A 27,029-nucleotide genomic window follows, 5' to 3' on the forward strand; every position below is an offset into this window, starting at 1 on the left:
TGCTGGGCATCAAAGTTTAACCAATTCAACCAATGCCATGAAGCAAAATGCTTCACAATGGCATTTTAACCAAAATAAATATCCCTGAAATCCTCGGGGGGACTATTTATTTTAGGCAGAATAGAAAAAGAAACAGCTATTTAAAGAACTGCTATGATAGAAAACAAACAAAAAAAGTTTTGGGTGGATGATGGAGCCCTGTGCTGTCAAATGACTAAAATCTATCTTCCATGTGTAGTTTAAAGGACGACTTCACCAATTTCCAACTTGCTCTCTATGCCTTTAGTTAAGGGTGTAAATGTACACTGATGCTTTTGAACGTCCTTCTGACTTCCCTGTATTGAAATATTTCCCTGTATTATTACGTCCTCTAAGCTTTTGAATCTTCTCCCCAAAGACTGAGCAGTATTGAAGCTGTTCCTACTGACATCACACAAGGGATAAGCAAGGAACAGGCTCTAAAATGATCCTTATACACACTAAGAATAAAATAAAAACAGTATTAAAAAAAATGTCAAAGGCCCAGATCACTAGCTCTGTAAGAGATTATTTGATAAACAGCAAACAATCTGCAGTTACTTTGATAATCTAATCATCAATTATTGATTTTTTTAAAAAGAGCAAAATCAATTATATTTTATCATTTTTATTATTGTTAACATAATATGTTTGGATTTTGGACTATTATTTCAAAAAAATAAGATGTGAATCTCCTTGGGGTGTAGGAAATGCTGTATTTCATGACGTAGACAAAACAATCAGTTACATGACACTGATCATTTCAGGGACACAGGAGACATTACCACAATGAGGAAATTCCTAAATCAAAGATTCTAAGTAAACACAGACTTTTATGTGCTGTTGCAATGACAGACATACCATCTATTAAACATGCTTCTGGTCTTGCTATCTATGATAAGAATGTTAGATTTACTGTAATGTACATAGGTAAAACCCTTCTTGCTGTGTTTTGTCCATTTTCTAATTAATAACACGTAATGTTTAAGTTGGATCTGGAGTTAAGGGAGAAAAGAGCAGCTTTAAATGCACAGTGAGTGCAGCCCCTTTAGAAGTTCAAATGAGCTGCACTGAACCACTACAGGAGAGCGTTTGGACTTTGTGCACATAAATGGTCATGACATTTTACGGCTGAGGTAGTGCAGTGACTCATTAAGTGTTTGAAAACGTGTGTGTGTGTGTGGATGAGAGAGAGAGGAGATCTGCTCTGTAGCAGTGAACTTGAATGTTTTTTTTTATCATACTTCAGCTTGTGGTTCTATGATGACGACTACAATGCCGGACTCACGATGTGAGCAAATAATGTAGGGAGTCATTTACTGTTCATTCACGTACAGGCGGCCTGTGAGAAATCTGAGGAAAGTACCAGAGGCATCAGGATGTGTTGGGTCTGTACTGAGTGGAGAGTCAGCGACTCCATCTTTACATCTTACCCTGATTTAAAACAGAGAAGCTGAATTATTGTGGGTATATCATAAACATTATACGTGCTAAATCTAAAAAAATATAACATTGTCACTGTGAGCATGTTAGCATGATGGCGTTGGCCTCATGGTCACCAAGTGTCAATAAGCAGGCATTAGTACTTGATTCACCCTCTTCTGGCTCATTCTGACATCATCGCCTACTTCCTTCCAAAACGACCTACATTACCGACAGCCGATAATCAGGGAATGAACAAGACAATGAGTCCAGCCGCTGTCAGTCTCCTGCTTAGCCACTCTCATGTCTTTATTTACAGTCTTCTTGTTGAACCTCTCAGGGAAATTGGCATTTTCCCCCCCGTTATTTACTTCACTCCTACCCACTGTGTAGGCTTGACTATGTACACACATCTCACATCATCATCACTGACATGTAGGAGTGGTGATACTGACAGCAGTACAAAGTGGTACATCTGAGGAAACAGATCTATGCAGAATCTAAACATTACCGCAGCTGGAAACATGAGCAGCCAAAAACATGCTTAAAATGTTTTACGTTTAACAGCAGACAGTTTAACTTGTTTTAGCAGGAAAAACACAGATGCCGCTAATAACATTAACACTGGTTTGTTCTGTAAACCAGGTAAACCAGGACCTGAAGGATCCTCTCATCCTCTTCCCCAGCACACTCACACACTCCACAGCTTCCATCACTACTGACCCGCTCACACTTAAATTTCATACATGTAAATTAATCAAAACATTTAAGGTTATTTAAGAGTTGTGCATTGTCTCCATCTTTTGATGCACATTTGTAACCAGGCCTTGATTTGGTCCTCACACAGCTGCTGTAGGTGAAAAGCTGGTTTTGAATAAGTTATAATTAAGCAGCAGATTGAGGCAGTTGTGCACATGCACCGAGCACCACAATGGGGGCGCAGTGAAGAGGAGGGGGTGTGTCTGCTTCCCAGGCTGTCAGTGGACAGAATTAAAATCCATCTCCTGCATTCATTCTCCATTCACACAAACCCTGCCCTGACATGACAGGGAAGCTATTTTTGAGTCTCACCTGTTTCCAAATCCCCTCAGCTGGAGCAGACACAATTGTTAGGGGAACAGGCTTCCAGCGTGGAGCTGGAGTGCGCATGTGCGTGTTTGATAGAACAAGTTTCTGGTGTTAAAAAAATAAAAGGGAAACAACTGGCACAGCTGGTGAGACTTTTAAAAAAGCCTAACAAAGGCATCGCCTCCTGCTGGTGCTGTAGCATCGTCATCCACGCCCAGACTGTACAAGTCTGCGAGTCAAGTCAACAGAATAACACAAGAAGTCAGGCGGCTTGGCTTTCAAAATAAAAGAACTTCCACGATAGACGTTTAAGACACATAATGCTGTATTTCAGCAGTTGTGTCTTTATCAAGAGCTATATATTTTATGAGTGACTTCATTTTTTAATGAGATTAGAAGCAAAGATGCTTGACTGAAGCTGGATTACCCTCTGGGTAATGTACGCACTGCCCCCCAACATAATTCAAAATAAAACATAGTGTCAGGGATGGGGGACTAAATGGGCCTACAAGGCAAAGGTCAGGGATTTACTGCTCATGTCTCGTTTAAAAGAGACACAAACCATAAAGAGCAGATGCACATACATAAGTCAAATGTAGGTATAAAACGATTACGAACAAAAAATAAACAAACTCTTACACAAGCATCCAAAAAATAAGCCCTAAATTTCATAAAACGGACACAAACATGACCAAGAAAGGACACACAGTTTCCTAAAAAAAATAAAAATAAAAAGTAAAATGACCACCGACAGACATAAAACATATAAATAAAAAAAACAGAGACAAATCAAGCAAAATGTGAAAACCAAATCTGGATTATGGTACAAAGTAGACAGCACGTGTCGGTGTCTGTCTCTCGCGTGTCCTCCTGTCATAACTGCCTCTTTGTTCCTCCTCGAGTTTTACTTCTAAAGTTGTAACCGGAAGTCCGCACTTTCATCCCGGTGAACTTCACACGTGAGTCTCAGGCGACACCGATGAAGCACCGGGCAGTGCGGTAGGTTCTGGGGAGAGAGTTGGTGAGTGCAGTGGGACTGGGGAGCTCTTTGTGTTGGCGGACCGGTTTTCAGCTCCTGCCTGTTTTCTGCAGGCGCTTCAGAAGAGACTGGAGTCTGTGCTCGGACGAAAAAGGAGTTTGTTTGTTTGTTTGTTTTTAAACCGGAGTTACTCTTCGCTTCACAGCCGCGTGAACGGATCCGCTTCAGCAGCCTCCGGGTCTCTCCGCTGCGCGTGTTTGCACTGAGGCTGCACCGGGGAGCAGTGCACGTTAGCGGACCAATGCTAGAGGAGATTACGGAGCCGTGCTGCCATGCACTGAGGCTTTAAGGCACCAGGCGAGCCCCGCACGTCAGACCTGCTCCTCAGCATCAATAACACCTAAAGCACCGTGCAGCAGCAGCTGGACGCAGGGAGAGGATTCTTTTCTGATGCTTTCCCACACCAGACAGTGAAGGAAGGAGTCGGAGGGGAGGATAAGAGCGGGGATATATGGGAGATTTGTTGGATTTTGATCTCCTTGTCGTTTCAAACTTGTGTCCGGGATGGGGAAGGAGCAGGAGCTGCTGGAAGCCGCCCGGACCGGGAACGTCGCTTTGGTGGAGAAATTGTTGAGTGGCAAGAAGGGGATACTGGGGTCAGGCTCCGGCTCCATCCCTCTTCCTAACCTACTGAGGTAAGGACCGGCTCTCATCATCTTCTATCCCATGACCGCTACAGTGTCCGGGGAGCCCCCCGGGGGGGGGAGGGGGGGGTTCTGGAGGGGATTCCAGTGGGGGTTCCCATGCTGCAAAATTAGTGGCAATTTGGATTCATTATACGTCAGTGCACCAGAAATGAGCCAAGAAAGCGTTACTCCAATCACCGCTCCCAGCTGCTGCCCAGACTGTACAATGCATACTCCGCACAGTCTTTCTAGGTGCAGCCCCCCAGGTGAAGCCTGATTAAAGGAGGTGTTTTAGGAGCTTTGTTGTATGGTTGCAACATATTGCACGTGAGAGGGCAGAGGGATGCCACAGAAAGGAGGCAGGAGGACAGTTTGTAATGCAAAGCCAAGAGTCAGTGATGTGAAGTAAAGTGCAGCTACAGGCCAAATATCAGGTGCTAGTCATCCCCTGTTCTGTCCTGGTGTCTGGATTGGTTTCACAGTTTTTCTTTTTTGAGGAAGGGGGAGGGGGCACTGCAGGCTGAGCACAAAAGAACAGACAGTACCTTCAGCTCAGTCTGACTGACAGCTGTCAAGCAACAGGACGAAACTGTGTGATGCTTAAATGATGTTACAAATCCAGCCTGTCCCGATTGTGCAACACAGAGTAACAGCTCTACATGTCCAAACTCCATGCATACATTTTCCTTAGTGGTGATATGTGAACGTTTGCCCCCTTTCTGCTCTTATCCTTTGTTGCATCACTAAATTGGTCCTTTGTGGACATGACTGTGGCGTGTGTGTAACACTGCGTGTTCACATGATGCTGGCGCCACACAAAAAATGACTTCCCGATTCCCGATTTTTGCTAATGTGGCTTTGACTCCAGCTGCTTCTGTTTATTTGACAGTGAAATTCACCTGGGAGCAAGATAATGTCCTTGGGTTAACAGGTTCCCCATCCTTTAGATTTTACCTCATCATCTCGACTCATGAATACCAGGCTAATATTTCCAGTATAGTGATGTGCAGCACTTTTGTAAAATGGGATCAAATTCCCTGAAATCTTAAAACTGGAGTTCAACACCTACTCAAAGCCTCCTTTCCTTTCTAATCTTGAACCACAAAGACTTCAGTGTGACTGCAAGAACAACTGCAGAGGTTATTATTGTCCCCCCCTCTTCTCTCTTCTGAGGCTGAGGCTGAGCTTGGTGATTAACACATCAAAGATGGGGTGTCTGGGTGGAGTTCTGCCCCGGGGTCTGACGACCCTGGCCACCCCGAGCCAGCGTTCCTGAACTGGGAACCACTGGTGCCTGGGGACTCCTGCAGTTGTCCTAAAGGGCAATAACTGAAGTTGTTCAACGTAAGATTACTTTATTTAAATACACTTGAATTCACTGGAGATCGGACCCTGCAGGGGATGTGTTAAAATGCAGTTTCAGATCGGATTTTGATGTCATCTCTCGCCAAATAGAGGAAGGAGACTGCAGCCCGAATAGCACGAAACCAGAAAGAAGTACGGCAGCAGTTATACCAGCAGAATATTCTCAGTCACTGGAGTTGGTGATAAGAATTAGCATTTATCTTCTGTCAGTAGTTAGGCCTCCAACATGAAAAGAGAACATTTGTGTTCACCACTGCTCATGACACCTGTACATGGATGTTTTATTGTGTCCTTGTGTTTCTGTTCTTCTTTCAGTGCATGTGAATTTCCCCACTGAGATAATAAATGGGTTAGATGGGAAGCAGCCATTAAAGCACATTACATGCTGGTGTTCCATGTAATGTTTCTACCTGTGTTTCCACTGGAGGAACAAGGGTCCTAATTAAGTCCTGGGTCATAGTTCCACCCCGTTGTCTTGCAGTAGTGCTTTCTGAAGTTTATGGGAACCTTCAGGGTGGTACCTGTAGTGCTGAATGTAGCTGACTGGGCAGATAACTCCGAGCATTTATAACCCCCCTGGCAGGGTGGGATTTGAACCTGCGGTCTTCTGCATCCCAACCCATTGCTCTACCACTGACCCTCCAGGCCCCCTGAATACTGTAGTTTCAGTGGTCAGTTAAAATATAAATACAAATAGTAATGGGTGTCAGATCTGGAGGGATTTTTGTAAATGCAAGTTGCAATGCACCGGAGGATCTTGGACTTTAGTCCCTTGGAAAAAACATAACAAGAACTTTCTGGTGGAAATGCAGCTTTGGTAGACGTTACTCATGTTTGACGTTATGACTCCACTGTAGTTTCCTTATGTGGCAGAATGAGGTTCACATTTGTGGAAAATATATGACACCACCTTAAATTTGAATAATAATAATCTGTCAAAAGGACAAAATCTATTTACTCAAAATTTGCAGACCTGTTAGCCACGTGTCATGGCCTTTATCAGATTATGGCGTTTGCTCAGTTGTCACAGAGTTGCTTCAGTGGTGACCACGTGACCTGGTATATGCAAATCTGTAGCAAAGGTCAAACATTTTAATAGATATACACACTTCTCGACTGTGGTTGAACATACTAGATATTTGATTAGTATTATTAAGTGGTTTTGACTTTCACTGAAGGTTTATGATGCTGTGTGATCGTCCTTCACGCCATGAATTTGTGTTGATAAAAAGGACTTAACCAAAATGAATAAACCCAGCTTGTTACTGGGTGCATCACATCGTCCACACCCTGGAATTGTAAAGATTTGTTGCATACTGTGTTTGCTTCATCATTTTTTTAAAAGGACAGAAAAGGATAGTGATTATTTACAGAAAACTGAATTAGTATAATGCTTAATGAGGAGATTTAAGAATGACACAAAGCTGCACTGAGGGAAAGTGTTGGAAGAAGTGCAGCGTTTAGATGGACATACCTTCCTTTTAGAAAACACAAGTACGGAAGCTGTGGACGGGACTTTTTAGGAAAAAACAACCAAACACTAGGTTAGTCAGATCCATTAGGGACAAAAAAAAACTTTAGGTACTGACGTGATATTATCAGCGAGTTATGTTTGCTATGTTTACTCTCCATGAGGAAATGTCTGCAAAACGCTGGGTGGGCCAAACGCACACATCTGTCCGTCTGGTTCGAAGTACGTGTGCGTTAATGTGCGTGACTCAGAGTGACCGGTTGTGCGACCTGCCTCCTAATAGAGGGCTGTTTGTACTTTGGCAGATGAGTGAGTCAGCAGAGAGGTCACAGTGAAGGAGTGTGTGCAGCCTAATGTCATGGGAAGGATCTTCGGGAATCAGTGCATAGTTTCCCATCTTAAGGCCTCTGAGCCATTCGGAGCATTCCTGAGTCACGAGGATTCTCTTTTTGTTTTTTTGCTGAAAGAATCTCACTAAACCTGCCAAATGGGACATGATCACGAACACACACAGATACTGTATACCCACACACACACACACACATTAAGTACAGGATGCAGAAAAGACTGTCCTCTGGCTGTAAGGCTGCAGTTTGTGGTGTGGAGCACTGCACATTAACACATGCACACAGTGGAAAATCAATACTGGATGATCTCATTGCTGTTTAATGGGTCATATTCAGTCGCAGATGAGCTGCTCTGTATGTGATGACTGCGTGCATGTAGATCTCTGTGTTGTAAAGGGACAAAATCGTTATTTTAAAAGCATTAACATACTGCAGTTATTCAAACATTCAGCTACTAGTAGGTTGTTGGGCCAAATGTAGATCATATAGTATCACACTGTATGTACAGTTGTGTAATGTACGCGCAACTCTGTGTGTGTGATTGTGTCCAATCAGGTCTTTGTGTGCTAATGGAAATTTAACATCAACCGGTTAAATGTTAAATCTGTTATGTAAGAATTGTTCTGCTGGTGCCACCACTATAGCGATGGTACAAAAACACAAGTTTTCTGGCAAATGCAGAAAATGACAAACTATACAGGATAAGCTTGAGCAGGCAGGCCAAGTGAAAGTTGGTACAGCAAAGCAGGATTTGTGATTTCATCATAAAATATCTCTTATAAATATATCACACAATTCCCCTTACTGCCTGTGGTTTGTGGTTTTTCTTATTTTCTTATTTGAACAGTGGCGTATAGATATATAGAATGAATTTAATAAAATGTGTCGAATTATGCACGTTTGCGTGCATATAGTGCAAATTAGTTGAATGTGATATTCTCAGGTACACACACAGCAAAGCTTTTGCAGAAAGGATTAGAAGCTAAACAAATCAGCCTAATTACATTAAATCAAGAAGTAAAGAATTAAACTTCTAGAAACCAAGAAAACTGGAAGCAACACAACAGGAACACAACAGTTGGGATTAGGATGCATGCGCATGTTGATGGTCCCTTTCAGCAGCTTTACGAATAACTACTTTAACAGTGGAGATGAGTTTGTGATGACAGTCTGTCATCGTACACATCCCTGTTGTATCACACAGGAAATCAGGATAGATGCATGTGATGCATAACACTGACGGCGGTGATGGAGTGATGGCGAAAGCTGATGCTCTCCGAGTGAATGAGTCATGAATCGGCAGATGGCGGCTCATCCCTCCTTGCTCTCACTCCCACTCGATAATGTTCAGGGGGAAGCCCGTCTTGTTTGTGTATGTGTGTGTGCAGCTAGATGTGTTTAAACCCACCCCCCTCCTGTTTTTGCAAACAAACAGCCTTAAGTGGAATGAAGTGACTCCCAGAGGAGACGCCCACTCAGGCACACACTCCTGTACGGTCTCTGTTTTAATTGGCATCCTCACAGGCTCTGTGTGTGTGTGTGTGTGTGTGTGTGTGTGTGTGTCCAAGTGTGTGACATAACCACCATCCTTGCATAGCCACTACCGGTGCTCATGCTGCTTTGTGTCATACAGAGCTGATCGGGGAATCCAAGAGCTACATGTGGTGCAGAATGCAAATCATGTTAAGGACTGGAGAGAGAAGGCTTTCATTAATAGAAACTGAGAAGAAGGCTCCAGAGCGTTTTCTGCTCAGAGTTTGTGTTTATATTCACCGGGCTATTTTAATACTTTTTGTAGCAGTAATCATATTTACAGTTTAAATACGTCCACGGCCTGTAAAACTCCTGAAACGCTGTTGATTTTCATCTAGAAACTCTTTTGCCCGTCATATTTGCTTTACTTTGGGGTTTAACGGTGGCGTCAGTGCATTGAGTTTGTCTGGACTCAGGTTGATGGAGAGTGGGATAAAGGTGTCAGAACGTGTGTTTATGTGTGTGTGATCAAACTCAGAGGCTTCTTACATCTCCATTAGGATCTCCACTAGCATCCTGCCAAGAAACTGAGGCCTTCATGCTCGCCAAGACACACACACTGCTCTCTGTCTCTTTTACACTCTGAGCCACTGTCTTTCTTTGTTCCTCCCACAATCTAAATCTTTGTTTTTTGAGTCTCAAATCTCTTTTTCTTTCCCCCTCCATCTCTCTCCATCTGGTGCCCTGGATTCTCTTTCAATACCTCTCTGGCTTTCTCTCCAGCCGTCACTTCACTCCAAAATCTCTCTCCTCCTCTCCAGAGATTCAGAGATTCAGCCTCCCTGCTGTGGCGCTTTTATTATTTCTTCCCCCTCCCTTTGCTTCCCACCTTTTTTTTTTATCTTATCAAAACCTGCTCTCCTCCTTCTCTCTGCCTCTCTCTCACTCACATCTCGTGCCTCACTACGTCTGTGATAACCATGTGAGAGCATCCTTTACCCATCATGACGAATGGGGAATTCAGCTCTTCTGACAACTGCTCCCCCACACTGCAGCCACAACCTGAGATTTGTGGCTACAGGAAAGTAGCAGTGGTGACGTCCCAGGAGAGGGAGGAATGTGGTGACGTGGGCAAGCAATGACCTCCAGGTGGTGTTTGTTACGTTTGAACAAAAGGAAATAATGAAATGTTTCGGAAAAGCCCCAAAAGGTTTTTTGTCAGGCACATGCAAAAACTCTCTCTGTGTGACATTATCATAGCATAACTCTATGCTTTCTGCAACAGCAGACAGAGTAAACGTGTTATCAGCCTGTGCTGTTTCCTGAGCTCATATAATCACAAATCACAAGTACTAGTAGAATTGGAGAATTGGTGCTTTGCACACAAATAAATACACAGTTCAGTGTTTTCACTCTGAGCCCAAAGCTAATTTTAGAGGTGCTGAAATTACACACTGTATACGCTCAATAAAAGTGAACATGATTTGTTGTGAAACTGCATTAAGCTTCATCACTTTTTGCGACGTGACAAAGACTTTATTGAGTTTGTCTCACTATGTGTGCGGAGGCCTAATATAGTACAATTCCACAAAAACCCAAGTTGGAGCGATTTTATGGCTGACAGATACGTGCAGGATTTGGCGGGGTGGGCTTGGAGTGGTATCAGCTGAGATTTAGCTTTGGTCGGTCGTACTCGGGCCAACTTCGAACCCGTGTTGACCCCTGAAAGTTTGGGTGTGTTATTAATAATGATTTTGGCCTGATCTGCCTGATATGAGCTTTTTTGGCACAGATTGTTTAGCTGTTCTGGATAATTTGCTTGGCCAATTTTCCCCACAGATTATTTTATTTTGCTCGTACAGTCACGTTATTTGCTGCTTAAAGCTTGCACAAATTATATTTAAGAACCTTGCCTCTTATTTTCGACCTAGCCTTTATGTCCTGGTCTTTGGTTTTGATCCACCTAAATGCCTACTTTCAACACTGTTCTCAGGCTCATCTTCCTATTTGTAATCAAGGCTATAAATTAATATGATGTGACTCTGTACAAACAGACGGGAAATATTTCAGGAAATAATTGCTGCATGAGCAAATATCTTAGTATAAACATTTGTAAATGGTGCCACGATTCATTCACTAGTTTTAGAGCTTTTTAGAAACGTATAGGTCTTGGGCGCTGTAAAATCAGCTTTGACCAGCGCTGTGGTGGCTTGTTGCATAAATACTTAATGAAAGACGTAATTCATGCTGCAAACGACCTAAATCCATTACCAGGAGGGTGTTGCCTAAAGTTTCTTGTTAATTTAATTCTGTCATGACTTTCCTCCTTGTTAGCTTCACCATAAGTGGTTTCTGAACACTTCTTGTTCTGGCCATGTTGTAATTTGGTGCTGGAGAAACAAACATGTTGATACTGAGTGGAGGAGACACAGAGGCAGCATGCAGCCAGAAAACGGAGGTGAGGTGTGACGGCCAGTCTGTCACACTAATCTACAGGCCCATGACACACACACACACACACACAAACACACACCACACATTCCACCCGGCTCTCTGCTTTCTGATAGATGGTCGTAGTTAATGAAGTGCTGCTTTTGAAGTAGATAAGATGTGGAGAGAAGAGGAGTAGAAATGCTAATGTCATTATGAGGTTGAGTTGAAGGCTTTGCTGGAAGGCACTGAAGGAAAGATATATATATATATATATATATATATATATACACACACACACACACACACACACACACACACACACACACACACACACACACACATACATACATACATACATAAGTGTGAATGTGCGCCTCATACTTTTGAAGTACAGTCCTAAAACTTTTTATAATCAAACAGACTAGATTGTGTTCTTACCCATATTCTGGGTAATGTTTGAGTCATCGTGCCAAAATCTTCAGGTTCCTTTATTATACTTGGCAGCTTATTCTACTGTAGGTATGTAATGCGTCGCCCTTCACCACTAAAACAGTGCCAGCAACATCAGAAGACTAGAAATAAAACACGGGAACTGCGAAAAATTCTTTTCATGGCATCCGACGAACTGTGAAAAACACACAAGGAATAAAAAGTGAATTTTCTGCTGTTACAAGACAAAAACACAGAGTCATTGTATTGTTGTTTGCGGAATGAGAGTCAGTGGTGTGATGGTTGACAGTGAAGGAAAAAACATGCACACAATGTTTAGTGCTGCTCCATAAAGATGGAAGGCGAGCGTTTTTCCATTTTCTGTTCATAACGGCCAGTAGATCTGATCTGTCTGCTATACATCAACATGTCCACATTGTTTTGTCTTTGGGCTGTTTTTTTTTTTTTATGGTTTGGGTTTGGTCCCACTGTTAAGTGAATCTAAATGCTGCAGCGTTGACATTTTAAAGACGCCCCTCTCCTGTTTCAACGTGACAGAGCCTGTTTGCACAAAGTCAGATCAATAAAGAAATGGTTTTCCCACTTTGGTGTGAAAGAAGAGGAATAGCCTGCACAAAGCCCTGACCTCAACCCCGCCCAGCGCCTCCGGGGATGCTGACTGAGGCCCCGGCCTCATCTCCTTATTGGAGGCTGCCCTCCTTGATGCTTCTGTGGCTGAATGGGAGCAAGTCCCTGCAGATGGTGTTCAGAATGTGTGGAAAAGCCTTTATAGAGGCGTAGAGGCAGATTAATGCTTACAGGTTTGGAATGAGATGTTTAATAGCCACATTTGTATTATATAATAATAATAATTATATAATTATAATTTTCGGGTGTCGATGTAATTGTTTTTCCCCTTATCCTCAAGTGTGGTGCTGTGTCTCCTCTTAACATGCCGCTGCCATAACAAATACAAGAGAAACATTAAATGTGAATGTGAATATGCATCATAAACACATGAAACATTTATGTGAAACAAATGAGAGGTGGAATGATCCGCAAGAATATCCACAAACTCTTTTATCTTCTTTAGTTTGTGTAAATATGGAGTTATTCCAATTATGGAGCCCTCCCTCAGTTTCTGTGAAGTACACACACACACACACACACACACACACACACACACACACACACACACACACACACACACACACACACACACACTCCCAAACTAATGACCTCTAATTAGTGTGTAAGTGAACACCTCTCCAACCTGTCACAAAGACTCTCCAAATGAATATTAAACATACATTCAGGCTGCGTGTGTGTGTGTCATCTCCTGAATTGCTCCTTAAAGGTAATTTGTCACTAGGTGTATAGATAACGATGGCCTTTACCTGTGTAAGTGATGAGGCTGAAGACTGAGTTTACTTTGTGTGTGTGTTGGTGTGTGTTTACGGATGCGATGGCCTCTTTAACTCCCATCGTGATCGATTCCCCATTCATCCTCTCCTCCTCGGCGCTGACAGCGAGGGAGTGGGTGCAGAGCACCCAGGAAGTAAATTACCTTGAGCTGACAGCTTCCCACGGGATCCGCGTTTCCCAGCAGGCTTTGCTGTTTCCAACAGATTGGCTCGTGTTGTCTCTTTCTCATACAATCTCGGTTTCACACTCAAGGAGCAACGCAACCGGTCTATAAAATGTACATGCAGCATCGTGAGAGCAGAAATAATGTATTCAGAAAGTCATGCACGCTGTCCGCCCACAAACAGCTCACACAAACCATGAACTGGTACCTAGTTGAGTATCCTTAATTACACTTCAAGTCGTTCCTCTCCTGATCTTTATTTGATTAGATTAAAGGTGTGTAATAGTCCTGTTATAGTACCTCATTTTCAGCTGCAACCATAAGTTACTGTAATGCATCTAATGACATTACTGTTTGAATATAATCTACAGCCGATCTAGCAGCTCCATGAGGCTTTTAGCTTAAACACTGGGGCCATTATGTTACCTGCTCAAAATAAAATGCTAGAAACAAAGGGTTTAACAACTACTGTATAATTAACACATTCACCATCTGCTTATTACTGCAGCAGCTTGTACTGCAGCAAGTTGTTTTTGATCTGTAAAACCTTATAACTCTTATAGGTTTTTAAAAAAAACAACTGTATTAATGTTAATGTTAAACTATATTGAATTGGGTTTGTTGGCAGTTCTTTAGCTCTTGGCAATTACCAGTGACTTTTATATATGTGGCAGTAAATCAAACTATTGGAAATATCACAGTTCATCCAATAATAATTTGACATCTGTCCTTCTGCCCCCCCCCCCCCCCCCCCCCCCCCCCTTCTTTGTTTCTTATATAAAATTGAGGGTTTAGGCAAAGGCAAGTTGAATCACAAAAACAAAAAATGTCACCATCACTGTGGTGCTAAGTGATTATGTGAGGGGATCATAATAAGGAAGGTATCAATATACAACTCTTGTGTCTTAAAGATTCGTTTTTCACAACTAAACTGCAAATGCAAATGCATTTTGTATGTAGTTGCAGGTAGAATGCATTTTTTGCTAACATAATGTGGATATGTTGACAGTTGAATGGCAACACATCAATAAAAAGATCACAGATAATGTTCGTCTGCCACTGAATCCAATTGTGCGGTAACAGCACAGCACAGTGTTGGGAGCGGTTAGCGTTGCCACCTCACAGCTAGAAGGTTCCGGTTTTGCCCGTAGGTATGAATGGTTGTCTGTCTGTGTATTTCTCTCTATGTTGGCCCTGAGATACACTGGAGACCTGTCCAGGATGTACCCCACTTCCTACCCTATGACAGCTTACCCACGACCCTAAACTGGATAAGAGCTTATAGATAATTGATGGATGCAGTAACATCCAGTTTGTTTGACTGTAGCTTTCCGTCCCTCATTCCCTCCCGTACGTTTTGAACTCCATCGCCAGTACGCTCCACCTTTTTGATAATGAGCCTCAGTAACTGGATGCTCTCCACAAGTCTGTCTTGCCATAACCTCATCCTTCGTTTAGCAGCATTCCCCTGGCCAACGTGAAGTATGTGATGAATTAGTCTTTTTAAAAAAAAGATATCAAATATTCATCGCCCCCCCAAACCAGATGAAAAATTGAGAATATATCATTTTCGGAGCACTCATTTTACTTGTCCCTTCTCCCAAATTCACTTATCCATGACAAGCAGTGAGGCTTAGAAAGCAGCCGGGTGTGAATTATCCTGCAGATTGTTTTATGCATAATGGTTAAGTGTGAGATTCTTTTGACTGATGGGAAGGCAAATCAGTGTCCAAAAAAAGTCTTTTGTCATGATTAGACTTGCCTGTTATTTTGGACCTATACCCAGATGGGAAGAGACGAGGAGAAGGATAACAAGGAGCAGAGGGAAAAATCTTCATGTTTTATTTCCTGTATTTTGTCTCCAAATCTTTAGACTCGAATTGAACTAAAGGGTCCTCAGAACAGAGACTAGGAGTCTACTTCAAAAAAAACACAAAGAATATAAGAAAGGAAATGATGAGACAATAACGGTTTGGAAAAGTCTTTGCATGTGTTGTTAGAGGGGGAATCGAAAGGTCTGAAGGTGGGTTTGAATCTATAAAGTTTATTGGATAATGCCTCATTTTACTTGTGTGTCTGTGGCTTCGAATTAGAAATCTAACTTCCGTCTTCCTCCCACTGCTTCTCTCTTACCTTCTTTTCCCCATTCACTTTCTGAAGTCATTTACATATTTAAAAAAAAAATTTGATTGACGCCCATATCAATCACAATTACTGAGCAGTATTACTTTTTTTAACCTGTGAAAACTTACCCGATCTTTGCATAGCCCCCCAAAAAAGGCATCACAATGTGCAGCTTTATTGTCCTAGGATTGCACAGTGAAATGCAGCTGTATCCCCACCCCCCCAGTCAAATTCTTATATAGTAAAGTAGAAAGAAGTGGAGTATAAATGTAGGAATGAAGGAAAAAAGTGATGAACCTTAAAGAAAGTGTTGCATTTTTTGTAATTGCATTACTGCATCCTTCTAAATGCGTTCCCATCCAAATTATGCTGCATTTTGAGTTAATCTGCTAAAGAAAATGTAAATAAATACATGTTTTCCTCCACAACATGAATGATATGAGGGTTCACTGAGGCAAACAGCTGGTGGTGCATTTCAGTTTGTTTCATGCATCACTCGGCACTGATCTGCTTCAGTGTTCTGCGTTTTTTTCATTTCTTCAGTGAAAGTTTCAAGCTCCGTGTACATTTAATTGGCCAAGTCTATTTTTATGGCACTTTGTTGCTTTTTAATTAAATGTAAAAGCTGCCTTTCCCTGGGAGAACAGAAACCCACCTGTCATCAAAATGTGTGTGTTTTTATGTGATAGATAAGAATAATGGGACACATTTAGGTAGAGACGGTAACAGAATTTACAGTCGTATTTTTTGTGCACAGAATAGAGGAGAAACGTATAAAAAAGTTATAATCCCGCTTACTTTCCCACCCTTGCATACCTGGCATTGCTGCATGAAATAGATGTGAATGTTGCATCATTCGAGTCAGATTTGTGGAAGGCAACACTGTGAAGGACGGGTTTTTCACACACTGAAAACCTCATAACCTGTGGGTTCCATGGTCTAAAACTTGGCCTCACTGAGCTTTGGTCATCCACAATTTACCCACAGTCCAACATTTGGTTGCTACATTTGCTGGTTTGTTTACTGGGTGTTTTTCCTCCCCGTTGGATTATTTGAACATGGTCAAACACGTTTTTTTTAAAGAAATATTCTCAGCTGATATTTGTCTCTGGTATCCATGGTTTCTCTTCTGCCCAAACGTTTAAAGGTAGCCTCTCAGAAGGACTTTCCCTGTCCCGCCTTCTCTGTTTCTGACTCACTTTCAGTGTATGGCGGAGCCGTGCTGACTAAGCGCTCCCATACTGTGAACCAGTGAATACAGCAGAGCCCCCCCTGCAGACTTCAGCCTACGAACCAACCCTTTGTGTGTATGAAGTGTGTGTGTGTGGCTCCCAGCTACTGTCTTTGCTCATGTCCTCTGGTATCTTTTCTTGCTTCCTTCTTCTCCCTCCCCTTTGCTTGTCCACTTGTTTGTATTCCTTTATTGTTGGTCTGTGCACTCTTCATTTTTGCCTCTTGGCTGCATCTGACAGCCTGTTAGTCTGCCTGTCTGTTCCCTGTCCGACTTTCTGGCATTTCCACACAGACAAAATGATTTTTATAGCTTCTCCCCTGTGCCTCCACCCCATCATTTTTCTGTCTCTTTTTTGAAGTGGATGAGTAAATGAATCTCTTTGTCTTGCACTGTAGTGTAACCTGCTAATCAGGCCATTCACTGATTACACGCTCCACGCTAATCGTATGCGCGCGACTGACTGTGATGGTGTACATATTTGTGTGTGTCTGGTATAACAGCGAGGGGCATCTGTTGACACTGAAACCTCCTCCACCGTATCATCAGCTCATTGTTTAGTGCAACATTCAAGTGCAACAATGCAAAATGTGACGCATCAAGAGTGATGTATTTACTGCGAGGCTCATGCTGTGCTTTTTGCACCTGGTTGTGTCTGGGAATGCGTGTTTTTTCGCATGTGCCTATGTGTTTGGAGAGAAAAAGAAATGGAGTGGGAGAGGCGAGAGACGGGTAGCAGGCGAGGAGGAGGAGAACGAGGAAGGATGAGAGAGGTGGGGGACATGGAGGGGAAAACCAATTATCGTCCAGATAACAGGCAGGCTATGGATTTTCTACCAGGCCTCTGCTGCAGCACTTTCATTCGGTGTCTTTCTCTCTATTTCTGTCTCTCTGTCCCTGTGCAAAATTTAAATTCCAATTCACTAGAGCTCTGTTGACATGATAGAAAATCCCTTGGTATGGATTCTATAATAAAATATCTTGTTTTTATCTGTGTGTGTGTGTGTGTGTGTCAATAACTACAGAAGATGGGGTATCGAAATGTGTCAGACAACAGAAACTGACATTATCAATATGCCCTCTGCCTCTGAGTGTGTGTGTGTGTATGTGTGTGAGTCGCTGTGACCAGCAGGTGGTCACATTATCTACCTGCATTGTAATGTTGCTCTGCATTAAAAAGTTTTCAAGAAAATATGCGTTTAACTTGCAGCACACACATTTGTACGTATCACTGAAAAATTACAAATCTATAAAGTATATTGGATAATGTCTCATTTTTACTTGAGCTTACCACCATATGAGTAGTTCAGTATTGTATAAGCAACAGCATTCTGTTCATCTTACCTCGTTATAGTGGACCAAAATATTAGAGCCACTTTACTTTGAATTCACTGGAAGGTCACAGGTTTAGTCCAGCAGCAATAAATCTGTCCAAAGAGGTGCTTGCCCCTCCCTCACCAAAACCACTGTAGTGCCCTTGAGCAAAGCCTTTAATCTCAGCTGCTCCAGGTGTGATGTGATCAGGAGGCTCCTGTGAAAGAAGGGATATTTTAACCTGAATGAATAGGGTTTAAATTCCAATGTATAATGTAACATTAATAAAAAAACGAGTAGTGTCTTTGTTGTTTACAGAAATAGCATGTTTCACTGTCCAGACATTGTTTATAGTTTTGCATGGATATATTTCAGTTCACAGGTTTTTGTGTTTGACAGAACTTCACTAATGTTTCCACGTCCTGATATGATTCAGCTGGATTTAAAACAGGATGTACACGGGCTCACTGCTGCCTCTTTCATTAGTAATAATCTCTCATCCTGCAATATTAACTTTTATTCCGTCTGCCTTTTTTTTCTGGATTGTGTCTCCTCATTCCTTTATCATCCCATCTTTACAGCTGAGTCACTGTCGTCCCCGGGGTCAGCTGCTTTAAGGCCTCAATAAACTCTTTAAAAGTCTCCGTCTTGGACACACACTAGACCTCACTGCTCCTTGATAGTGTCCCTGTTTTGGACACACACACACACATATCGATCTAAATACTACGCAGATCGACTGCAGTGTATACAAACTTTGTTCGGAGGAGCCAATGATGCACCAGTGCTGGTTAAAAGGATCAGGCTGAATGTCAGTGATATTTCAGTCTGTTGAGCACGCAAAGGAGTCAAGACGGGAAGATGTGTCGGGCCTTTCATCCGTTTGAAAACGCTATCGTGCCGCTTCTAATGCCTTCATCTCACTGTCATCCCACTCTGTAAATAATGAACAATAAGTCATACTGCAGTTGAGGTTTGAGCGCAGCTAAATCTTTCAGTGAAAAGTCAAACTTGGAAACACATGTTTTTGTCTCAGCATGCACAGATGGTTCAAAGAAAAAAGGAAATCCAAGTGTGGGTATAAGGTGCTGGAATCGAAAAGAACAATAAACTTATATGGAACCCTTGCTCTCTTCTGTTTTACATGGAAGCATCTGCATATCTTGTGTTTTCGTTCCACTTTTTCTATTCATTTGTTCCTCTTCCGCATGTGTGTTTGTGTAATTTATGGGATTTACCGTGATAAATCTTAGATTACTTTCAGATCTTCTGTTTTTTTCCTTCTTCTCTACACTTTTCTTATTTAATCTAGCGATAAAGCATCATGTACTCTGATGCCAATCAAACTGCTGCTTTAGAACAACAGTGCCAGCCTCAGTAATCACAAGTATTGTTAGCAAAGGTTTTCAATACATTAGTTTGCCAGGTTATTTTTTGCTTTTGGAGCTGTTGATACAGCTGTTCACAATCTTTTTAAGCTTGTTTTTCTTAATTTGCTGAATCAAGTTAAAAATATGTTTAGCTAAGCTTGTATGTAATTTGTCCTGGGTAAACATAGAGCATAAGACTTAGTTTGTAATACATGAGACACAGTATTTCTGGGTAAAATACCTTTAGTACCTGACATTGTGTTTGTGCACACAAACACTTTAAAGTACTTCTATGAACACATTACTTTCATTGCCTTTCACTCATACTTCTTTAAAGGAAAAGATTTATTTTTTTAAGGTCATGCTGTGAGAACTCACACACACACACACACACACACACACACACACACACACACACACACACACACACACACACACACACACACACACACACGCTTCTCAGTAAAGCTCCCTTTATTCTCTCATGTACCAGTTTTGGTTTCTTTTCTGTTTTTCCAAAAAATCCCCAAACCACACAGTGATTTGCTTTCTAACAGTTAAGGATTTGTATTATGAGGCATTGTTCTCTGAGAATGCTTGTGTGTGTGAAGGGTAATAGATCAGGCTTTTTCACACAAGAGTGCTCTTTGTGTGTTTTCCAAAAATTGCTTTTCTTGTCTTCTACCAATCACAGCACTGATTTACCCCCTGGATTCTAAGCAGTCAGATGGTTTCAAACTGATTTTCTGCTTGATCTCTGAATGTTCTTCCTCCATATACTGAATTATTTAACAGAAAAAAAGCGAGCGCACTTTTCATAACATTAGATAATATGGTGGTTGAAATGGTTGATATTTATTTAGATGAATATTTCTTGTTTAAGCAAATCCAGTCACCACTGAACAGCACCGTTGGTACAGTCTGTACGTACCACAGGGTCTGTTAAAAGTTTTGCACCAGATACTAAAATGGCGTCTCTCACGATGACACTTTAGAACCTAGATTAGACAGTCTATGTGCTTCAACAGCGAACAAAATGGTTAGGAAAACTGGTTCCAGAGTAGCACCAACCAAGAACTGCTCACTTGTTTCTCCCTTAACTTGACGTGACTTGTGTCACACAAATGGTCACTATAGCAACAATAGCAGAAGTTTCACAGTGGTCTCCAATCCATCCACCCCAACTTTATCCTTATAAACGTTTTATCCTTATAAACGTTGTGACACTAAACTGTAATGTGTATCTTCTGCTCGTTTTTGGCTGCTGGTACAAATGATCTATTGTTGTATTTTTTCAGAAGGACCACCCTAGTTGGTGACTCTAAATTGCCCATAGGTGTGAATGGCTTTCTGTGCCCATATGCCACCTCTGAGATAAACTGGCAGTCTGTCCATCCTCTTGGGATCAGCTCAGCACCCGCACAACCCTTAAATAAACTTAAATAATGGATAGATGTAAAAAAACTGAAATATCAAAATTACCATAAAATGACAACTGTTGTTTTTACACTTGTGTACAGATACCAAATGTGGTTAGAGGGGCTTGTACACGTTTTAAAATGCTGCTGGTTACAGTATCATATTAACATTGGTTGGTACATTGGTAACATTGGTAACATCTGCAGAATAAGCTTTTCAAATACCACAAAATAACACAATTTATAGGGGAATTCTTGAAATAAGTGTCCTCACACCCAGTGGGAATTTTAAAACCCAGCAAGAGATGAAATGACATGTTACTGTGAATATTTTCACTGCTGCAGAAACAGCGGATAGACGCGCATATGGACCACTGAGGGATGGAGCGATGACACAATCGTTATGGTGTGGCTCTTTCCATCATTCCCTGAACTAAAATCTGCAGGATGCCGTTTCCCAGGCTGTTCCTACAGCCGTCGCAGACATGCTGATAGTGACTGGCATCCCAGACATTTTCACAATTGAACGGAGCTTTCACAAATGATCCGTCGCCCCCATGCCTCTCTCTCTCATTTTTGGCTCTCTCATTCCTTGTGCTCTTCTTGGTTTGATCGCGTGTCTCTGCACCAGCTTCAGACACACATTTGGAAACACACACCAGAGACTGTGTATGTCCCAACAGTCATCTGCCACCTCCTCTGAGTGGGGACAGGCAGCCCAGATCTCTCCATGCTTTGCTCCCTGAGGTGTGTCAGCAAGGTGGGGTGGGGGGTGGGGGGGTTGGTTGTCCGACCGTCTGTCCCTGCTGTGGAGGGCAGGACCTGGCTCCGGGCACCAGCAGGTCCCAGCAGGTGTTACACTGACTGCCCCTGACCAGAGACACACTGCAGGGCTCACATGTCTCTGACAGACCTGTTTGGGACATGGTTATTTTTGACATCCAATATGCTGGATGTCTCTTTTACATGCTGGTACCAATGTGCTAATGATGCCACTGCCAAATATGTTTTGTAAGGAACTTTAAATGATTGTCAATTTATAACTGTTGTAGTCAATACTTATGCTTTTATAGAGAGTGTGTATTTGTTGGCTTGAAGTGTCTACAGTATACTGCACATACTCCCAGTATGTATATACTGCACATACTCCCAGTATGTGCAGTATATTGTAGACATTTCAGCTCACAGACAATAGCTCTTTTTTTTTTTTTCCAGAAACGCTTGATTTTGCTTGACAGACACATTAAACCTGTTACTATGCAACGACTAGGTCTGCAACTAGCAATTATTTGGAAAACCAATTAACCTGTGCATTATTATCTTGATTAAATGATTATAAAAACTGTGGAAAAGGGTTGATTAGAATCTCCTGGACCTTGAGGTGATACTGTTTGTTCAAAGCTCTGCTGGTTCTCTGTACTGTAAAATGTGAAGTATTTGTTACTATCATCTTATTGGGGCCACAGAAATCATTCGTATGAAACAATGTGGAAGAGAAAATGCGTCTTTGGTTGAAGTACACCCTGTTTATGTCCACTGGAAGGCCTTAACCTGAGATTAGACTTTTGGATTTTAGAGGCTCAAAAGACAAAAAACTGATTTAGCAAAGAAGTGGAGTTCTGAGACCACAGTTTAAGGTTAAAAACATGCTTAGAAAACAACAGCCTGGATTAAAGTGATGTTGTAAAACTGTAACAGCTTTAAAGAACCGCTGTTATATAGCAAACCCAAATACATAATTCCGCAGAGGGCTCTCCCTCTTCTCCTACGACTGTGGCAATGGCCATGTGGGAGTTAAATCACTGCTCAGCCCAGGGTTTTATCGATCCATTGTGGAGGAGTCATATGAATCATCCGGTTAACTGTGGTGCATCGCCCTGCCTGGCACTGTAATGCATTAAAAATGGGTGTATAGGAAGGTGCGTTGTTGTGCTTCACCTAAACTCTCGCCCTCTCAACTTGTCTTTTTTTTTAAGCCTTTACTGTACTGAACATGAATAATCGCTCTGCCCACTGGCACGAAGGCAACGTAACACTCATTAATTTGATTGTATTCGAGTGACAAAAGAACTGATTAAAGCTGCAATTTCCCTTTTAACACCAGCAATATTTTACTATGGCGAAGACTTGAACGGGCAATTCAGGTGATGGAGATAAAACGCGTAAGGTCTTGAATAAATTAGCATTTGACTAATTGGACAAAAGAGTCGACTGTGAGGAAGAGCGGTGAAGTAAAGACATTTCTTTTAGATGATACATTTACTACATTTGGCAGATGCTTTTATCTAAAGCGACTTATAAGTGAGTTAAATAAAATAAACCAAAAAAGCGAAGTCGCTGAGAGGACAATTGAGAAACAAAAGGCTATTTTTACACTACAAAGAGGAAGCTGGAAAAGTGCTAAACTGCTGCTTTATTCTTTGCTTTTTCATTCTCGTCCTCTCTGTCTTAGCAGATTTTCATTCTTACCCTGATATAATTTGTGACGTGCTCATCAAAGTTAAATTTTCAATATGAACAAAAACACTAAAACACACCTTTACTTTTTATAGTTAATAGTTTAAGTATTCTATTAACCTAACACAGTGGTCATAAGGGGGGTCATAAGATGGTTAACAAATTAGGAAAGTCAATAAAGCATGACATGAGTCAAGTGCTCAAAATGTAAAAATGACAGAGGGGTTGCTACTTAAGATTTCTTTGTTTTCAAGTTTCACAAGCCAAAAAAGGTGTGAACCACTACTTGATTATCATTATGTTATAGTTCCTCCTGTAATCAACTGAGATTAGTTAATATGTATAGAAATGTTTAGACGATTTAAAGTGCATCAAACAAATGGTAAAATTTGTTGGTTTCTTTACTAATGATCTTTCGGTTCTCAAAATTGATGATTCATTTTCTCAACATTGCTACAATTAAATAAGCTCCATGTTTGCACGTCTTGCTCTGGACTTTAAGTAACCTGAAAAAGGCTTGACCCTCCAAAACAACAAAATGAAATTCCACAGGTTAGTAAATGAGTATTAAATCAATATCAGGTAGCCTGCTATTGTCCACAAATACCAGCCATCTGTCCAGGCTGAAAAAAATGCAAATCTGCTCCTCTCTCATTCTCTGCTCGTTGATCTGAGTTGCATTACGGTTCATCTCTGCCGGCTTCTCGCTACCCGTCACTTCGTCATCCGTGGCTCTCACACATCTGCCTGGTTGTGATAATAGCTACCCCTGTCAACAAGAAGCAGGGGAGGACAGCAGAACGCCAAGGGGCGGTGAACACACACACACACACACACACACACACACACACACACACACACACACACACACACACACACACACACACACACACACACACACACACACACACACACACACACACAGACAGAGTGCAAAAACCACACAGCCTCAATTAAATTAAAAAACATGTTCCCTGGGCTGATGATTGTGGGATCAGTAAATGTTTGCCTGCTCAATGAACGCTTGGTTGCTGCTCTGAGCTGGCAAGTTATGCAGCATGCAGGATATTCGTGAAAGCCTAAATAATCAAGTGGGAGAAGGAAAGAAAGAGGAGGATGAGAAGAAGAAAAAGAGAGAGAACATGCAACAAAAGCTAGGAGTTTCGAATTGCAGCATCACAGCCAACCATGACCCACTACTTTTAGTATACTTTCAGTTTTCTTCACTCAGTTCACTCAATGCATTAAATTAAGTTGATAAAAGACGTATTGGTAGACTTCCATCAAAGGTTGTACTTTTGTGTAGTTTAAAGAACTAACAAATGTAAATGAACCAAACTTGTGGACGATGACATTTCTTGTTTGCGTGTCACACATGTATCCCACAGCGGGATTTTGTCTGAGTCAGAACCATCCTCATGGGAGAAACTCGATTTCAGCGTGCACATGCGGCACAACACGATAGAAAACTTAGGCTGTATTTAAAAAAAAAAAAAATGTGATAGAAACGTCATCAACACATTCGCTTGTTTTTGATCCTCCCGACAATTCAGGACCGAACATTAAACCGCAAACATGAGCTCACGCACACGATACGGACATTGGACTAGATGGCTCAAAGGATAATGTGCTGATATTGTTGAGAGCGTTACACTTGGGCACTTGTGTTCAAACCCACACCCCTTCCAGACAAAGTCAGGATAATGTCAGGTTTCCCATGCATGTGTGAAAGGGAACATGGAAACTAAGAGACATGAAAAATCTGGACTTGTCCTCATGTGCTCAGTGTTACACTATAACAAGCAGACATTTTTTTACAGTCTGTAACATTTGTAAGTGATACCATCCATCTTCACTGTTTGCCGTCCCCATGGGTCTTGCTGAGTCATATATTCCAGGTCAGAGGATTTTTCTAGAGAGAGCACGCATGTGAATGAGCGTCTATCTAATGAAGCTGCGTGTTTGGGACTTTTTGTGTGTATCTCGTTCTTTTTAATTGAACGTTCTTTGGAAACTTCCTGGCTCGTTCTAAATATGGGTCAATCAGAGAGGCTGTGCTGTTCTCTCTGCGTCTCCCTGACAACCGCTGGGGGTAAAACTTGGGGGTCAGAGGGATGTGTGTGTGTGTGAGGGAGAGAGAGAGATGGAAAAGGGCAGAGGGTGTGTGTCTGGGTTTTGCTGTCCCAAGGATGTTTTGCTGCTGAATCAGTGGCCGGATATAGAACAGAACACCCGAGCTTTCTGTTTTGGTTGCTACATGTGTGCTCACTTTATGGTGGAAGAAAAGTGTGTATTGATGTGTGTTAGAAAACTGAAACCACAGAAAAATATGTCCACAAATGTTGGATGCATCACTTTAAAAGTTTGCAGCGACATCCATGGTCCCCAGAGGATGAACACCTTAATTTTGCCACATTGTGTTAATAAGGGGTCAGAACAGTCAAAATGTGAAATTGTTTGTACAGTTTGTAGCTGTAAGAGTTTGTCTCTCTACTTTCTAACCTTGTGTCTGTGGCTCGTAGCCCTAAGCTTATTTGTTCCCACTGCAGACTGCATAAGAATATATTAATTTTAAAAAAGGATAAACCAGTAGCTCACTGTAGTTGTTAGAAAGTGTTATTGAAGAAGGAGTAACAAGTGCATTTCACGGGGCCTGTTCAAAGCAGCTATCTAAGACATATTTGGTACAATGCAGAGTATTAGTGGCAGCAGGAGGGTGTACTGTATGTAGGGTTGACTCATGATAACCTACAGCGTCTGTTCCATGTAACAGATGTCACCCAGAGATTAACAAGACTCACTGATTTGTTTTCCATTGGATAACCGTGAAGCTCTGTGGCACTTATGGGATTTGTATGTGATAGAAAATATTGACAGAGCTATAAATGAATGCTAATAGAGCAGCTCGACACAATGACGGCGTGCTATTGTGCCAACATTAGTAAGGTGTCATAGACCTACTAACTGGGCCTACAGAATTAAAAAGTCTAAACAAAACTAGTGATGTTTGCTTTATCTGGCATCTCCTCTCTTTTCACTGGCCTTTTTGAGAAAATTATGAACCATGTGAACTTTGTGAAAATGTTAAAACGAGGTCAGATGACATAAGTGAGAAATCTGATGAGTAATTTCCAGCATATTTTTGAATTTGAGTATAGATAAACACTTTTTACTGCAGTCAGGCATTGAATTACATAAGACTTGCTTCCTTGGCAGTGTGACACTGTATTTATGTGTGTCCACTGGTTCCATTATGTGTCCTGAAGCTTGTAAAGCTCAGCCATTTGTCTCTTCTCTAACGCACACAGGCAGTTGCTGAGGAATCCTCTGCATCCACTCTCATACTGTCAATGCAGCCTTCCACTCTATACTGTAAGTCAAGAGGAATCCAACACATGCTGCAGAGATCTGCCAAAAGAGCCATGTGCAGCAGATGGAAGTGCATCAAATGATATTGAGAATCTTGTCATACCACACAGACCTTCCTTCGACGTGAAACACTGATGTAGCTTTTACTATTTTGGGGCCAAATTGCTCTTAGCTGTAAATACTCTCGGCTCAGAACAGTTAAGCCAGGCTGCAAGATTTGACTCAGCATGTCTCAGATCGCAGCGTGGTCAAGTTCATGTCATCAGGAGTGGATGTAGCGTAATGTAATAGTTTCTGCGCTGCACATTCTCGCCAGGGCTCAGAACAATTACACGCTGACTCAACATCTAATCTAGTTGCTCAATTGAAATGCTTGAAAAAATTTGGTCCACCAGCTCTGCTATTTACTGTAGATTATTAAACGCTGATATGCGGTCTCTTAAACACACAGCCAGGAGTTAAACAGT

General features: G+C 41.7%; 1 protein-coding gene across 9 annotated transcripts in view; it reads left to right on the forward strand.

Annotated features, from left to right (window-relative positions):
- Positions 1-3,494: 3,494 nt before the first annotated feature.
- Positions 3,495-27,029, forward strand: part of anks1b (ankyrin repeat and sterile alpha motif domain containing 1B) — a 181,603-nt gene continuing 158,068 nt past the window's right edge. For 4 of the 9 annotated variants that reach the window (XM_067489802.1, XM_067489799.1, XM_067489801.1 and 1 more), the window contains exon 1: positions 3,501-4,182. In XM_067489802.1, coding sequence (XP_067345903.1) covers positions 4,052-4,182 — 131 coding nt within the window. In that variant the 5' untranslated portion in view covers positions 3,501-4,051. Of the gene's footprint in view, positions 4,183-27,029 lie in introns of all 9 variants that reach the window. The other 5 variants (XM_067489798.1, XM_067489796.1, XM_067489794.1 and 2 more) reach the window with 3 other exon arrangements.

Source organism: Channa argus, chromosome 21 (genome assembly GCF_033026475.1).
Source record: "Channa argus isolate prfri chromosome 21, Channa argus male v1.0, whole genome shotgun sequence".
Classification (NCBI taxonomy): domain Eukaryota; kingdom Metazoa; phylum Chordata; class Actinopteri; order Anabantiformes; family Channidae; genus Channa; species Channa argus.